At 44.5% G+C, this 17,519-nt stretch overlaps 1 protein-coding gene across 1 annotated transcript in view; it reads left to right on the top strand.

Moving 5' to 3' along the window:
• PXN (Mitochondrial substrate carrier family protein) overlaps window positions 1-14,532 on the top strand; it is a 44,803-nt gene extending 30,271 nt beyond the window's left edge. The window contains exons 10-11 of the mRNA XM_087397317.1: window positions 8,855-8,909; window positions 13,567-14,532. Of these exons, the coding sequence (XP_087253443.1) occupies window positions 8,855-8,909; window positions 13,567-13,787 (276 nt within the window). The 3' untranslated portion in view covers window positions 13,788-14,532. The remainder of the gene's footprint in view (window positions 1-8,854; window positions 8,910-13,566) is intronic.
• The last annotated feature ends 2,987 nt before the right edge of the window (window positions 14,533-17,519 follow it).

The raw sequence follows: 17,519 nt of genomic DNA, 5'->3' as shown, positions 1-17,519 counted from the left end.
CTATGTATGTGACATCCTTCCTTTCTCAATTTGATGATAAAATTATTCTTTGCTCCATTTACTGCACTGTGATGAGGTGTTTGTCAGACTAATTACTATCTACTACTAAGGCCCTCAGAGAGAAGTTTGTGTTCTTATTCCGAGTGAGTTTTATTGATAAGACAAGTGTGTTGGGTTTGCATCTCAATTTCATTCTGTTTCTGCAACACTTGTGTCATTTCTGCACACAGTCGGCTACCATCTTCTTACGGACTCGCCCATGCAGCACAAAACCCCAAGTTAGTTTTCTCCTGATGTCTTAACTCTGCATCCGGAGCAACGATTAGGCAATGCTTGCAAAGCAATCATAGGAGTGTAAGAGAGGACATCTTCTTGTCTAACGTTGTGCGCTTACACCGAGCATTGGGCACAAGGTTCATTGCTCAATCGAGAGGTGAAGGGAAAATACCACTAACATTTGGCGATCTCGCTGGGGAAAAGATGTAGTGAAGAGTTGAGTGGATTGAGCTTAGTGGTCTTTTGAACCGGGTGCGCAGACATTGAGAGCAGCAGTTCATGCGGACAGGGAATGAGCTACGGTAGTCGCTTGGATTGGCATATTACGATAAAAGATTCATCCGAGTGTTTGTGGACGAGTTGAGGTGTTTGAAGACTTGTCTGACAACCGGTGTGTGGACACAAGCAGCTAGCAGGATAATTCAGGCCTTGACAAATGTCTGAGACACGATCAGAGAGATGCCAAAGGTACGTGGCCAATCGATGGGAATGAGTGAATGTAGTAGGGGACCATCAGCAGCTACAGAGAGCTCAAAGGATGGAGAAGACGTGGCCACGTGCATGGGGAGATGGTTACGAACTACTACACCGACGCTTGAAGGGAGCTTGTTTCTGAGATTTATCCAAGACGACCCAAGAAACGTGAGATTGGCGAATTCTCAAGGCATTCATTTGAAGAAACCGAGCATTCTTTCACAGAGAGCTAGGATTTTGAGTCGTTTGACGAAACCATCCATGAGCCGAGCCATGAGTCACGGTGATCGACTTGGAAGGTGTGAATCAAGTCCAGAGGCCAGATGAGCCTCGGAATTAGAAATAACCAGCCCATGAGGCGGAGACTGAGCATGGACCACATTTTGAGAGATATGCATCAACCGAACTGGTTGATGGAAGACGAGCTCGTCAACAAAATACATCAGTGTCCAAGTAATCATCTGTGCTAGTTTGGCCACGTAGTGCTCCGATCATCGTAGAACACATAGGCCATGTTATATTTGCGGAGATAGTTGCCGGCGTGGAGCATGTGGATAATCAGCTCCAATTGGTCGTCGAGTTGCTAAAATAAGCGCACTGAGTCTTATCCGGATTGGAGCAGCACGTCCCCCAGCCACAAGGTCGTAAGCCTACTGGATCACTGTATTCGAGTAAGAAAGCATAAATAAAAAAGTCTGGTTGGAACACGATGACCCAAATTGAAGAGCCTAGTTGGGGTAAGGAGAGTTAAATTAAGAAGGCCAGTTGGAGTAAGAAGTTAGAAATAAGGGAGTCCAACGGTAGCAAGACGGCATACGTCACCTAGTCAGGTTGCAGTACGAAGGCCTAAAACAAGAATTCCATCACTGACTGGTCCTGCTGCACCTTTTGATTACAGGACTAGAACCGAGTGATTGGGACTGAGGCCACTCAATTTGCAAACCTTGATCCAACAGATGTAGTGCTCGAGCGAGCAACTATTAAAGTCAAGTTTCAGGAATTGAAGGGTATTGATGATGAAGACCCATACAATCATCTGCAGAGTTTTTAGTGGGTATGCCATATAAATGTTGTCATGACTAAGCAAGAGTATATGAATTACTTCCCTTGTACCGTGACAATGATGAGTACATGGATTACCTCCCTTGTACCCTGACAAAAAAGCACATCGTTCGTTTAACCAATTCCCAATCGATTACTTCACAGAGTGGCAGCAAATGTCAGAGGCCTTTCTCAGGCCGTTCAGACAAGAAATAAATGAAGAGGATGTCTGTACAAAGCTTAGTGACTTGAAGCAAAAAGAAAATGAATCCATTTAAGATTTTGTCTTAAGAACGGGGACGCTTATGAACCAACTCTACACGCCACTAGGCGATACGTCTCTAGTGCTTGGCTGATCACGGGTTGTACTCAGATTGACTCATAATCCCGCATAGCCTTGGAGAAGAGTGGACCTGCCAAGAGGAAGTCAAAGAAAAAGATTGAAGAGAGTGATGAGGAAGATGCTTTTTCCAAACCGGACAAGTTAAAGTCCACGCTCAAGAATGCCTTGAAAGAACTAGGTTTCTGAGGTAAGCCAGATTAGAAAGAAAAACGGTTCAATAAATGTTCGAGGCAAGGACACATTTGAGGATGAGTGTCGAACTAAGCACTGCAACACCTGTAGTAAAATTGAGCATGACGATTTTGTAATAAAAACCGCACCGCAGATGTTCATTAGGTGACACACGAAGTGAAGCCTAAAGACGGATGCCCACCGAGGCCCAGCAAGGCAAAGGCAAAGGTAAGAATGATAACGGCAAAAGTCAAGGACCATTACAGATCCGGTTATTTTTGTGGTGAGAATCACAGCAAAAAGCTGAGTGCAAATTATGGCAGGAACATCTCAAGATGCTCAAGAACAATGCTGCGCGAAGGGAAGGTGATCCCAAGTGCCGAGTTGCTCTGGTAGGAATAGCAGACTCGATCGATGCTGATGCAGCCACTAGATCCCAAGGTCTAGTAGAAGGCTGTAAGACATGAGTCCCCCAACAAAGGACATTGATTGGAGGGCATAAAAACAAGTGGCTGTGAAATTGGCCAAAGCATTAAAAGGAAAACCTCGTGCAATGGACTTCCCGATAGCACCACCTTTGGTTCTGCAGTCTACTGTGCCAGGTGAAGCTTCAACAACCCAGTCTCAGACTATGCTGAGTGCCACCGAGTACCTGAGTGCATAAGTGAACAAAGCATGGGAAACCTTTCGTGCTATGAAGGTTAGCCTTACAATTGCAGAATTGCCTCAGACTGCCCCGTATTGTAGATAATTCTTCTTATAGCAACTTCGAGCTAAGCAGAAGCCCACCAAGGAAGTGGACGCTCTTGTAACTATATGCATCATAGACACAATGATGATGGATGAGAAAGTTCTAGTCATCACCATCAAGATTAAGAGGCAGAATGTCTCTGGAGTAGATGGCGGCTCCATTCCAAGTACCCATGGCGGATCAAAGATCAGTCGAGCCAACATGTATGCTTCCAGATGTTGTAATCACTATTGGGGGCATTATACAGTCAGTCTAATTGTTATTCCGATGGAAGAAAATGCCTGCCCTTTGCTATTCGGTAGATTGTGATTGAAAAGTGTCAAAGTATTGCGTGATGGGGGTATTGAGATAATGACTATCAAGATTGTAGAGACTAAAATGAAAATGTTTAGACTTCACAAGCAGTTGCAGCTTGAATGAAGAGATTTTGGACTACCTTTTGATTAGCCTTCTCCTTTAGTGCTAGCCTTCATCATGGCTGAGTCTGCCCTTCACCTCCGGAGTGCCGATAGAAACTCAGTACGAAGACTTTGTATAAATGGATGCTCAAAGTGGGTGTGTGGATTTGTATGTGTGTGAGCATATTTTTATACTATGGTCTACACCCACTATTGGGCGCTGATGACGTCAGTGGGGATGTCATAGTAGCTAGTCCCTGCTATGCATGATGGAGTTTATGGTTTTCAACCTTGTGAGTGACTATCATGAGATTGAAACTGCACTATGTTGTGTTTTTAGAGGATGAGTTTGGGAATGTTCCTGGATTCATCTAGGTATATACAGAGGTACAGGTTGAAACCAAATTCAAACCAACCTAAGTAAGGTACCGAATAGCTGTTGACCCAAAGACCTATAGGTGAAAGACCAGCTTCCACAGGACGTTGAATCTCGGCTGATGGAAATACAAATTTTTCTTGTAGGAGAGATTGACATATTCTAGGTGGCAGCTGATTTCAAGCAGAAGATAAAGTAAGAGAAGTTAAAAAAAAAAAATGTGGAGAAGAAGTAAATTCTATTAATGCTTGAGAAAACCATACAACTAGCTTCCAATAGGAGCTGTCGAATGGTTGCCAACTACAAGAACAACCATCCGTTTCCGGAACTCATGGCTCATCGCCTATAGAGACTCCGAAACGGGAGCTAGCGACCATGCTAGTGGTCTATATGCCGAGCGAATACCCTTCTCGGAAAGGGTGTAGAAAACTCCTACCAGCCATGTCTGGCAGAAGCGCTCCCGCCTCTCGACGGTTGCTCTCGAGGCTGGAGTTTCGCACTCCCAAATGGCGCGCAATGTGAAGATGACATCTAGAGTAGCTGTTGGAGAGATCGATTGCTGCATCTGGCCACCCAGATATTCTAGGCCGTGATGCTAGAGACGGTCTCCCAAACACTATTTTCCGAGAGAGCTGGAAGGCATGAGCGGGTGGGCTGAGCTGCATCATGGATCTCAATTGGGGAAACTTGCTGGCCATGTATCCTGTAAGCCGGCGTGATATGGTCGATCGCAAAGGCGTGGCCCCCCTCCGTGAGCCAGGCTGGCATCCCCCACGTGAAGTCCCTGCTCAGACTCTGGATGCTAGCAAAAATCTTGAGGGCCGCCAGCCAAATCCTCTATGCAGCGAGGCCCTAAAGACAATGCGGGATGGTCTCCAAAACTCCATCCCCACAAGGAGTGCATCTGCCATTAATCCGCATCTGCTCTAGCTAAGGGGCCGATGGGCGGACCCCCATGCACCAACAGCCAAAAGAAGTACGAGATCTTTTGCGAGCGCAAACTCGTCCAGAGGTTGGCCAAAATAGGCCTATGACCTCTCTCGGGACATCCTGTTCTAGTCAGTGACGCTTCCTCGAAGGGGACCATCTTGTTGCCTCCAGTTGTAGACGACGCTCGATGCGCGTGGTATACGAGGAGACCTTATTCGAGCGGGCCAAAACCATTCCCTTAGGTCCCATTGAATGTCACATAAGGGTCTGCCCTCCCAAATCCAAAGGCGCCACATCGCCCCCTCTGGGGTCGATAAGATGATGGATGGACCAATGTACCAAGTCCTGCCCAAGCGACCCACAATCCTGACCCTTTGCCACTCCAGGTCCTCTAGGTCCAACTCTGTCTCCTCCCCCATCTCCGACTCATCATGCAATGAGCCTCTCGATCCCACCCGATAGAAACAAGACTGGGGGGCACCAAAAGACTCCCTAAAAAAGCTTATCCGGAGCCGTACCCCTGTCTGTGAGAACTGTCCTGACCATCAATGGGGGGTCCAGGGGCTCTGTAGTCCCTCCCACCAGGAGTCCGGGGTCGCCTCCTCAATCTCCTGCATCCTGATACTTGCTCCTCAGAGGTGATAGAGGGCCTGCCTGCGGGCCTTTGTCTCCCTAGGAAGTCGTCTCCATGTCCCAAAGGATCTGGCCGGTCCCCTATCCCACTGCGCCCATCCTATTGAGTCTACTACTCCTGCGTGTGCCCCTCCAGGTCTCTGACATCTGGGTGCTTGAATAGAGGCTGCCTCTCAAATTCCTCTCTGCAAGACGGCCTAGCTCGTATGAGTCCTCCTGCCAATCTCTGCCATACTTTGTAAAGACTCCGCATCAATAGAGAGCCCCTCCCTGTCAACTGAGCCTCGGAGAAGATCCACTTGTAGGACTGCTGCCACTATCCTCGAGTGCGAGGCGTGCTCCCAAGAAGCCCCTGTTGGAGTAGGAGCTTCCAGGGTTCCGCAGTCGGGGTAAGGCCTCTCACCACCAACTTGCCCAAGAGGGCTCTGCTCTACATCTCTAGGTCAATAATACCAAGTCCCCCTTGCATCTGTGGCAAAATCACTGTCTGCCAGGCCACCTTGGATCTGATGTTGTACATGCCATCCGAACCCGACCAAAGGAAGTTTCGTACTAAGCGTAGTAGCTGCTTCATGCTGCCTTGATGAAAACACCAACACGAGGTGATGTACCAGGTTGTGGCTAGGAGTACTTGGTTCACCACTAGTGCACGTCCCGCACGTGAGTGTTTGGTAGAGCTCCAGTATAAGAGCTTCCGCCTAACACTCTCTAGGAATGGGCTGAACTGTTGCTTTGCTGAAATGTCAATGCCTACCTGGCAGCCCAGGTAATGCGCCGTCTCCCCTCTCAGGATCCAACGAAAGCCAAAATCACTCCCCAATCTCGAACCTCCTGGGTATCGTCCAAGCCTATGCATAAACCAACGGATTTGGTCCAATTTATGCGAGCTCCGGAAGCCTCGCAATAAATGGCTAAGGCCCCTCTGACCCTCTCTAGGCTGGCTGCAGAGCCATCCACATGGGGCATTGTGTCATCTGCGAACTCAGAGTCAAGGAGCTTCTCCTCTTGCCTGATCGGAAGCTGCATCTCTGTAATGCGAAGTGTCTGGGAGCGCAGGAAGTAACCTAAGGCCTCTGCCACAAAAAGGAAAAGATAAGGGGCCAGTGGGCAGCCCTCCTGCTGGCATCTCTATGAAAGAGGCTCCTCCCTGCTTATCCTCCAAGAACTCAAGATTATTGAAGTCCCCTCCAACAATCCATGAGTCCGCCTCAGGGAGGCAGTCCGTGAGCTGTTGCGAAAAAGCCGGGCAGTGCTGTCTGAAATTGGGTGCGTACAGGCTCAAGACACCAATCGGAGCCTCTCCCATCTGAAGGCCCACCCATACTGCGCGGCCTAGGATGAGCTCGCCATGTGCAAAAATGTATGGGGCTACCGCTTGGGATACTGAGAAGTAGACCCCTTCGCTCCTATCAACTGCTAGGGACCAAACCTCTGGGTCCCTCCCATGGAGAAGACGGTGACGGCGGGTGATGTTTGCTGCGGAAAACATGTGCTCTTGAATCAAGAGAAAATCAACTGGTCCACCTACTAGAGCCCGCTGCAGTTCCTTACGGAGAATGAGGTGCTGCGGCTGAGTGCGCGCACGGTCATGAAGGCCATGCACATTCCATCTCACCCCGGTCAAACTCATGGGGAAGGAGTGGCAGTAAACAAGGCTCGCTTGTGCGTGGGAGCTTGCTCTAAGAAACTTGATTTCAGCGACTTCGCCGGGGGTTTGGAGGGAGAGTAATCTGTGTCCTTGCGCCAACGGACTAGAGTCGCCACTGGCTCGATCCCTACCCTACATGCCCAATACTGCATGAAGGAGACATTACGCTGAAGAGGTCCATGCAGTGCTGAAGGGTCCAGTAGTAGGCTGTGAGAGAACCGTCTCTGGTGGCGGGCGGATCACTATTATAGCCAAGCCTTACCTTGGCTTCGCTGGAGAGAAGCCAAGATGGAAGTACGTTGAACCTCCGTGAGCAAGCTAGAGGTCCGTGCCCTGAGGTCCCATCCACTCATCCATCATCTGGTAAATCTGGTGCTCCATCATCGCGTCAAAGAGCTTTGGTGTCCACTTCTCCACCCTTGTGGAGCCAAAATGGAGGATTTGAACCGGGTGGGTGCTCGATCCTACTGCATTGATGCCCCTTTTATTACGCGGCTGTTTCCAAGCAAACACAATCTTGTATCAACGCGTAACACATAGAGGTGCTTTGATGCCGAATGAAACCCTTCCTAGAGACTAGTCTCTATTAACATGGAAGGAGTTGCTTCTTAGACATATGGAACAGAGGGGTCTTTGCATTTTATCAGGGAGCGATAGCCAGGTTCTCAGCGGAGGCCATGCATGCGCGACTTTCACTCTTTCCCGCTCAGTTTGGCAGGGTTGCCCTCTTGCACCCTTCCTCTTCCTAGTCGTGGCAGAGGCGTTGGGATACTTCTTGAGGTCGCAAGCCGCAGGTGTCACAGGGATGAGGCTCCCAATCAGGCAGGACGAGGAGCTACTTGATTCAGAGTTTGTAGATGATACGGTCATGTATGTGGAGGGAACCACAACGAGCCTAGAGACAGTCAGAGTGGCCTTGGCTATTTACTGTGAGGCCTTTGGCACAAGAATCAACTAGGCCAAGTCTATGGGCTTCTTCACAAGGGTTGAGGAGACATAGGAGATACGAGATTGGGGGAGTGCCTTTGGCTTTCACTGGATATTGCAGGGATAGATAGCGATGTACCTTGGATGTCAGGTGGGTATTGATATCACAGCAAAGCAACAGATTGCTCTGGTTCTAGAGAGTGTTCGGCACAAGCTTCTCTACTGGAGCTTTGCCAAACTCTCCCTAGCAGGCCGTGTTCTAGTGGCAAACTAGGTCCTTCTCGCTACGGCCTGGTATATAGCCTCCTGCGGTGTTTTCACCGAGGTTGTATAGGGCAGCTTACGCACTTGGTGCGCAATTTCTTATGGGTAGGGTCGGATGGCATGAGGAACACCTGAGCCCGAGTTGCTTGGAAGATGATTTGCATCTTACTTTCTTGCTCACCCTTCATCCCGAATTCTAGAGCCATGAACACAGTCACCACTGCTGTCTCTATCTATTATGCTTTGTTGCAATATTGAAACGCGACCAATTAGCATGTTTGGAGTTGTATAATTTTAGTATGTGTATTATGATAAGTACAGTGTACGTTAATTGACAATGTTGATGCCAGCCACCATAGGTCAGCTGCAAAGTGGTTGGTTTTGATTCTTAAGATATTATATTACTATATTTGCAAAATATTAAGATGATTATTCTATGATGATAGTATCTCGTTTATTACCTACATCTTCAATGGTGATGGATTAGACACAATGTGGTTTTGTTCCTTTGTGGCATACTAGATCATTTTTAATCTTTAGGTATGTTTTTCCATGTCAAGTGGTAATTTTTTGTATAGAATTATGCCTCTCTCCTTTTAATATGGTCTTGTGCTATTTGCAGTCACGACTTCAAGCAAAACAAGAAATTGGGGGAGATAAGGCACATCAATATTCTGGTATGTCGGGTTGCATGCTCCTGTATCTTTCTTTTTCCTGCATTTTGTTTCATGTGCATTTTCTACCATAGTCTACTATGGGCTAGGCTTTGCACTGTGAAGTGAGTGTTAGTAGGGAGAAGACACACAACATTGGAGAAAGCTTGAGAAGCTGAAATGAATTGCACATAACTTTAGAACACAAAGAAATAGTGGGTTTTGTAGAAAACCCTAAACCCTAGATTTAGATTAAGTCCTATAGTACGTTGCAAAATGTCATTATTGCACCATTCTCGCCGGTAACCTACTGAATTGGACTTCGATTCTTTATCTGAACTTGTTTACAACCCATGAGGGCATTATTCTATCCATGAAGAGCACAAGCCCAACAATCCCCCCCCATAATGCAAAATAGTTGTAGGAGTTTGGCTTGATTCTTAGAAATTGCATTCTGTGCTTTGCCAAAATCGCCAAGTATTTTTCTTCTTGCTCACCCATGAAATGTTGCCAGTATTTGTTGGCAGTAAGCCTCATTGGGGGCTTGGTACATGACTAAGGTTTGAGAGTGTGATAGGACCTTGTGACTTGGAGGTGTGATTGGTTGGTTGACACGGTTTCTTTGTGGCTCGTGATACTTGTGAGGGTTCCAGTGTGCATGGTGGTTGTTCGCTTGTGGTTGGTCAACTAAAGCATGGTGAACACTTGCGTGGTAGAGCAAAGCAACGTTGATGGCTCCTATATAATTGTATGGAGGGCGGTTGACGTTCCTTCTTTTTGGCCTCGGGCTTGTTCAGAAATACTAGATGATGCCTCAGTGAGAGTCGGCTTTTGGCAACCCATCTTCTGGTTGTAGATTTGTAAGGGCAGTTGCTCGTAGAGGTGCAGTCATTACATAGTCAAGTCCCTTTCGTCCACCTTACCTTTGTAAACCACCAATAAAGAGGTTGTTTTGTTGATTTTCAGTGCCACATCTTCTAGTTGAATTCATGTGATAAAGCAAGAAGAAGGTTGAAGATAATAGTGATTATCTGTATCTCGGTGTAATAAAGATAATAGTCTATATTTTGGGACATTTTACGTTAACACGGAGTATTAAATTCCTACATATGGTATCAGAGTGGGTCGATTGAGAGCCTGATAATTGTTGGAAGGTCTTGATAGGTCTGGCAGAGATGCCTGAGTGATTTCGAGCTTGTTGTGAGCATACCCCTAAGACTTCTCATTGGCAGGCTGTAAAGCGTGTCCTCCGATATTTGCAGGGCACCCGATCTCTTGGTTTGCTCTTTCCCAAGGGGGCGACTTTCATTTATATGCTTACAATGATTCGGATTGGGCTGGTGACTTTGATGTTCGGCAGCCAACCAATGGTAACTGTTTCTTTCTTGGACACTCAATTCATTTCTTGGCTAAGCAAGAAGCAGTCTATGGTGGCTACCTCATCCTGTGAGGCTAAGTATAGGGCAGCATTGCTTCACAACCACAAACGAGTCTATTTGGCGGAGGCATTTGTTGGCCGATCTTCAGGCATCATTGGAGGAGCCTTCAAATTCTCATTAACAGTCGGAGTGCCATTAGAGTGGCGCATAAGCCTGTGTTTCATGCTTGTATGAAACACATTGAAATTCATTATCACTATGTTCGCGAGCGGCTACATGCATGGGATATGAGGTTGGTCTTTTGTCCTACACAATAGAATGTGGTGGATCTCTTCAGCAAAGCACTACCTCGTCCAACGTTTGAGGCTTTTCGCAAAGGTTTGAGCTTATATCTGTTTGGTGAATGATGTTTATCTTATACATTGTGACATTTGTTAGAAATATTTATATTTCTTAAGGCAGTGACCAATATTATGTAGGGCTAGGGGCTTTTTTTTCCTTTATTAAGGTTTTTAACCCCTAACCTCAGTTAGAGGTTGAGTCTACCCCACATCTTTTAATCCTAGTTAGGGTTCATTCTAGGGCTTCATCTCTATGACTACCCTAGCTTTGTAGTTCATTGTCGTTGCTACAATTTCATTCCAACTTGCTTCAGCTCATTCTCTGGCGTCCTCTCACTTCCATTTGCAACATTTGGTATCAGAGTAGGGCCCTCTAGCTTCGATTTTGTCGCGAAAAACTTCACTTTTGTCGTGAAGAACTTGGCCAAAACAGTTCGTTTTTGCTATACACCACCTCCTATAGGGTCCTCTTGCTTGGGTGCCATTTCTGGAGAAGTTCTAGCGCTGTTCTAGACCTGGGTGACCAGTTTTTGGAGGTTTTTTTGTTGATTTCGAGCTGGTTTGGACCAGGCACCGCCTCCTACTGCAAGTCCAAGGCTGGGCGTCTCTTTTTGAGCACTTTAGGAGCTTCTTCTGGGCTGGACGATCTCATTTTGAACCTGTTTTTGACAAAAACGACCAGCTGAACCTGTTCTTTGTGGGATTTGTTGCTGTTTTTAGAATGCAGCAATCATTCCTAGGCTGGGCGCCTATTTCTGGAGAGGTGGACACACTTTTCAAGGTGCTTTTCAGGGCTGGACACGCTTTTCGAGGTGTTTTTCAGGACTGTTTTGCAGCTTTCTACCACTCTCGCGACTGTTTTGGAGCTTCCAGAAACTTCTCCTTGTTGTTTTGAATATGTCTCACGCAGTGGTGTGCAAGGACAGCTCATATTTTGCACCCTTAGGTGCATTGTCAGTCCATACAGTTGGGGACTTGCTGTTCTTTTCAAAATAGGGATAAAAGCTGGTCATTTATTGCCTTCTAGGGCAAGCATTCTTGAAGGAAAGCACTTATAGTTCGTGGGAGATCATTTTCAGTTCATCTTGGAGCTCTTTTTGGAAGCATTTTGCAGCCCATTTGCTGGGATTTTCTAATAGATTGCCCGTTTCAATCCATCAACAATTGGATGGCATGTGCTTTCTATGATTGCTTATGCACGCTCGCCTCGCACACATGTCTAGCTTATATGGTGCATGTTTTTTTAAGTTGCTAGCTTCTGTATGTGAGCAAAATATAGTTTATTCACCCTACCCTCGCTGTTTTCCATTAATTCAAATGGCGTTTCAGAAACATTTCAAAACTACCACGTTTCCTGCATGGAGACGTTTCATGCAACTTTACTTCCCAAAGCTTGGAGAGGGGTTTGGGTAGATGGGGGAGGCTAGAGCAGCCTGCTTTGATATCAAATGTGAGAAACGGGGGCAGCCTCGAGAGTGGAGTGAGCAGTTGTGAAGAAAAACAGATTTGAAGTTGCAAGAATGAAAAAGTTGAAGGGTTGTCAACATGACAAAACCCTAGGGCAACCCAAACTAGGGTTAGAATCCACACACCGTAACTCAACCACTAACTATGGTCAGGAGGAAAAATCTTAGAGAAGGAAAAAGTGCCCCTGATCCTTCTTAGTAATTATTACATTTGCTGCTGCCTTAAATATTACAGTATTTCCAACAACCATGGGCTTTAATACCATGTTGAGAGATCTGGGTGAGTTTGTCTCAAGCAATTCAGTAGGATCCACTACTATTAACACTGGAGCTACAGCTACCTTTTCTTAAGGCTTCTTTCCAAAATGAAGGTCTTTCCCTTTCCCTTGAGCTGATCCATCATTGGAACAACTGGTTTAGCATAATCCATAATGAATCACCGGTAAGAATCTGCAATTGCTCTAAGCTATTAGCATGTGGCTATTCTAATATGGCCCAGACTTAATTAAGATCCACACAGATTCCATCTTTGGATATAATTTGTTCCCATTCTCGATTCTCGATTCTTTTGAGGAAGAGCTTGTTCAAACTTCCTAGGAGTTTTGATGTTTTCACTTCCAAGAGACAAACTAGCCTCAAGCAATTGGTTATCCTGATACGGTATTTTTCAATTGATGTAGGTCTTACCATATTGGATAAACATATTAATGGCATCTTGATTTATTTTCTGCTCTTCCTCATTGAATACTGGTGGCTTTGGATCCTTCATAACATTTGTGGTAGAGAAGGTGTTGTAACTTAAGATCAGGTCTTTGATGTGCCTGAATGACAGTGAATTTCCTGAGTAACCCTTGAGATGTATATGATGAAAGTGGATGCATCCTGCCAGCTCCTCTGGTTCTGTTGTTCCACCTTGCTGTCCGCTGGACTGTCAATGAAAGCAGTCTAGTCACTGTCCTTAGGCAGCATCTCCTGCTGGACTGTATGAGTGCTTGTCAGTCTTGTGTGCTGAACAGTGCAAGACGCCTGAGTCTAGATATGTAATGGAGGTGGCATGTAACAGAAGTGTCTTTGTAAAAGGACCGTGATATCTGCCTCTTATCTGAATTGGACACCTACCCAACTTCTCACATAGCTTATAAGAGCACATAACCTATGAAAGGGGAGGGGCGATAATGGAGGATAGGGAGGGAGGGTAGCAAGGAGGTATGAGAGAAGAGGGTGCATCATTCCTCCTTCCCAGTGGGTAGGATTAGAAAAGAGAGTAGCAAGGAAAAGGTGAAGGGACTGAGGGAGAAATGATGGGGCAGGAAGGGGTTTCTAGTGAGCTGAAGCAGGCTAGGAGGTACACCTTTTTGACCGCTATCCCAGATCCATATAAACTTCTCCACAGTTGTTTTATGCTTCTGAGATATTCTTGGTATTATAAGTAATTTTTTGATGCCATGGAGGAGTATCATGATTGTTGTGTTGAGGAGTTCATTGATTTGGGCAGGTACCTTGGATGCTATAATAAAGATGATTCGTTTTGAAGGCTTTGCTGGATTTTACAAGGGCATGGGTACCAAGATCTTGCAGAGTGTTTTTGCGGCAGCTGTCCTCTTTATGATTAAAGAAGAGTTGGTAAAGGCTGCTCGGGTAATGGTAACCAAAAAGACAGGTATTATGGAAAGAGTGCAGAACATCTCGACAGAAATGGTGGTAAATCAATTGTAACATTTTTAGCCCTTTTTATTCGGGAGACAACCTCATTAATAAACTTACTCATTATCAATTGACTTAACCCATATCTCTAGATGGGCCTTGCATCAAAGATCAGTGTTCCTGTTAATGTTAGTGGTGTGCTTATCATTCTTGAGTACCATAACAAGGTTCTCACCAGCATTTTCTGGTTCCTTGTTTCCTTGATTGGGTTGATTCTTGTAAATACCAAGGTAATTCCAAAGGAAGACGGTCTTTGTTAGATTCCATCATATGAAATGGAATTTGACATTCAACTGTCTTAAGGATGTTCATTAGACAATTTAATATGCGAATATATCTGTTGCCTCTGGCCGGTAACCTGCATGTAATGTGTGTGTGTGTGTGTGTGTGTGTGTGTGTGATGCCCAACCTCTACTTTGAACCCATAGCCTACCCACTCCTATGCAGGCGAGGACAGTTGAGGGCCAGTTTTACCCTTCCTGTGGATAAGAAGAGACATGCCACATCTAGTATGTGAGTTGAGCTATAATTATGTACTGGATGCTGTCGTGATTAGCTACAAAGGATAGCAATTTATGTATGACCATGCTGGTGTTGAGAAGCAGAACATATTATGCTGTTTTTAAACTGTTAGTCATGGTGACACAGTTACCGGTACTAAAATGTGTTTATAATTCAGGATTGCCTGCAGGTTGATTATTTTTAAAGAAAACACATTGTCTTCCTGTCCATCTGCCCCCAAGTGACATGAATTACTTCCTCCTGGAGGCCTTTTACTGACTTCAAAGCTTTTCTAATTCTTTTTGTTAATTATAAGTCACATACATTGTGGAATCTCTTGGGAGGTTTTGGAAATGTTTAGCCCCTGAGCATTTTGCCAGGGTGCAAAAATGAAATGCAATGTTTATATTTCAGTGATTTTAATTTGATTTTGAGACGTTTTGTGGTGGTTATAAATCTTGCCAATGGCCATGCAGAGTTCAGCCCATTTGGCTTAGAGAGTTCACCCTTGTTTGGTGCCTTACAGTTCAGTGACTATGCCATGGTAACCTTTTAGCATTCATGCACTGGCACTACCACACATTCCTCAAAGAAACCCTAGTGTAGCATTTTGTTGACTAGGTCACTTCACTGTATTGAATGGCCTGCTCGGACAATCTTATCGTTAGTGGAATACCTGAATTCCTGGAGCTGCTTTGAATTTCTAAATAACTGTAATTTCATAATTAGTTATAGGCTAGGATGAACAAAGTGTTTGCTGATTGATGATTAGCCTTCTCCTTTATGCTAGCCTTGTGATGTTCCAGTCTACCCTGCATGTAGGAAAACTTGCAAAAATTGATAGCATCTAAATGCTTGTATGCCTACATGATGCAACGAACCTAGTGAGGGTGATAGTATCTAGTTATTGCTATGCATAATGTGTTGGAGATGTTACAAATGATGTCTTTCTAGATTCATCCTGACAGTGTGTTGGAAAAGTTACAGATGGTGTATTTTTACCTTCACAGCATCTTAAGGCCACCCTAGGAGGATGTGACACGCCAATAACTGTGCCTCCAATTTGAACCCCAATTGCAGCACTGATCCTCTGCTTTTCTTTGTTTTGTACATTACTAAATACTGAACGTATTCACAAAGATATATATGGTTTTTTGAATTTGATTAAAGCCTTTATATGGGCCTTTTTGAGTGTAACTCAAATTGTATTGCAATGGGCAAAGTGATACATTTACATAGAAAGAGGGATCCAAATTAGTTCTCCACCCAGCCAAGCTGGACTCTCCTGCTCCGCATCTTGCATCTCTCATGAAAAGTCTCTTTGCTCGTGTTCCCTTGAGGGATGTGGAGCTCTCTGGAGTTGCCGAATGTCTTGATTCTTGGTGCCATGTGTCGCAAAGGTACCTTACAATTTAAGCCCTCTGATGGGCTCTCCTTAGCATTTCTCATTCATGCCTAATCATAGGCATGAACGTAGACCCAAGCCTTGTGGTCCCACTACAATGCAAGTGTTGTCGAGCCCTCAGGTTGCCCGCCTCACCATAATAGAATTGCAAGGCTTCACGATTATGGCGGACGTAACATTCCCTTCCTCTTAAGAATGGTTTATTCTTAAAAACAAAATTGGAAACCTCCTTTCGAGATTGCTTATGCTTTTCCATGTTGGAACTCTCTTTAGGTCTATCTTTTCACATAACCAGACATTCTTGATACACGGTACGTCTTGTCGTTTTTCTTGTGTGTCTCTCTCTCTATATATATTTGGTTCATGTGGGAAAGTGCCAGGTTCAATGAGTTTAACTAGGACTTCATTTCCAAGGAGATATCATCTCTTAACTTTCTTTTTAGCCTATTTTCATGAAAAATTGGATGTACTATATATTACTCTAGTAAGGATAATTTATAAGCAAGTTCTCCAATTCTTTTAAGTATTATGAATGGTGCATAATACCTAGTAGAGAACTTTGGACATTTACTTGTCTTTAGGGATTTTGAAGATTTAGGTATCCTGAGATAGACTTTCTGATTTTCTTCAAACTACAACCTTCTACGGTGAGGGTTTGCATAACTTCTTGCTCTATCTTGAGTCCTTCTGATACTATCTTTAGCTAATTTAAGCATTTTATTCACATCCTTAAGAAAGCCTTTGGCCGTGTGAACCTTCTCGTTCTGGAGTCCCATTGCAATTGGGGCTCTAGATTCATCATTATGAATGGACTATAGCTTGTAGCTAAATGCTTGACACTGTTATATGTAAATTCTAATATGGGCAAGTACTGATTTCAATTAGTTTGTCGTTTACTTACATATGCTTGAAGCAAATCCTCAATGACTTGATTGATCCTTTTAGTTTGACCATCACTCTATGGATGCTCTGCGGTGCTCATATTTATCGTAGCTTTCAACTTCATAAACACAGTCCTCTTAAAATGGTTGTTGAATTTGCTATCCCAATTACTAACAATATTTGTTGGTAGTCCACACACTTTATAGGTTTTCTCGATAAATAGCCTAGCTAATTATGGAGTTTTAGTCTCTTCATTGATTGGAATAAAGTGAGCGGTCTTGGTCAACCAATCCAAAATTACCCACAAAGAGTCATGTCTCCCTTTGTTCCTAGGTAATATAACAATAAACTCCTTGGAGATACTCTCTCATTTGCTAGATGGATCTTCAATGGATGTAGGAGACCTCCTACCTTAAGGTGTTCAATCTTATTGACATGGCATTTTTGGCACTTCTATACATAGTCTTTGACATCCTTAACTATTTTAGGAAAAAAGAATTGCCTCTGGGTATCGAGCACTCGGACTATTTCAATTTGGCGCCTAGTGTCATTATGATCTGGGACACATATTCTACCCTTGTAGAGTAGGTAGTCATCTTTAATACTTCAATTTTTTCACTTGAGTCCTTTATCACCATCTTTAATACTTTAATTTTTTCACTTGAGTCCTTTATTACCAACTTGTGGTGTGTCACCACTTCCATGTGACTCCTTTGTAAAGCCCCTCGATTTGTTGGATCCCTTATAATAATTGCTTTCCATATTTCAAAAAATTGAGGATCAAACTTACATTTTCGTAGGATCATTTTGAAGTGAGTAAAGCTTCATTCATGCATTCGGCTTAGGGAATGTGCTCCCACATTAAACTTTCCCTTTCGATATGTCAATTGGATATCAAACTCTTGCATTATTTTAGTCTACTTAGCTTTTCATCCTTTAAGCTCTTATTGATTGCA

The sequence above is a fragment of the Dipteris shenzhenensis genome, chromosome 26, assembly GCF_047967505.1.
Source record: "Dipteris shenzhenensis isolate YYH24624 ecotype China chromosome 26, Dip_SZ_1.0, whole genome shotgun sequence".
In the NCBI taxonomy this organism is placed as follows: Eukaryota; Viridiplantae; Streptophyta; class Polypodiopsida; order Gleicheniales; family Dipteridaceae; genus Dipteris; species Dipteris shenzhenensis.
Note: the sequence above shows the minus strand (reverse complement) of the source record. Positions and strands in the feature narration are given on the sequence as shown.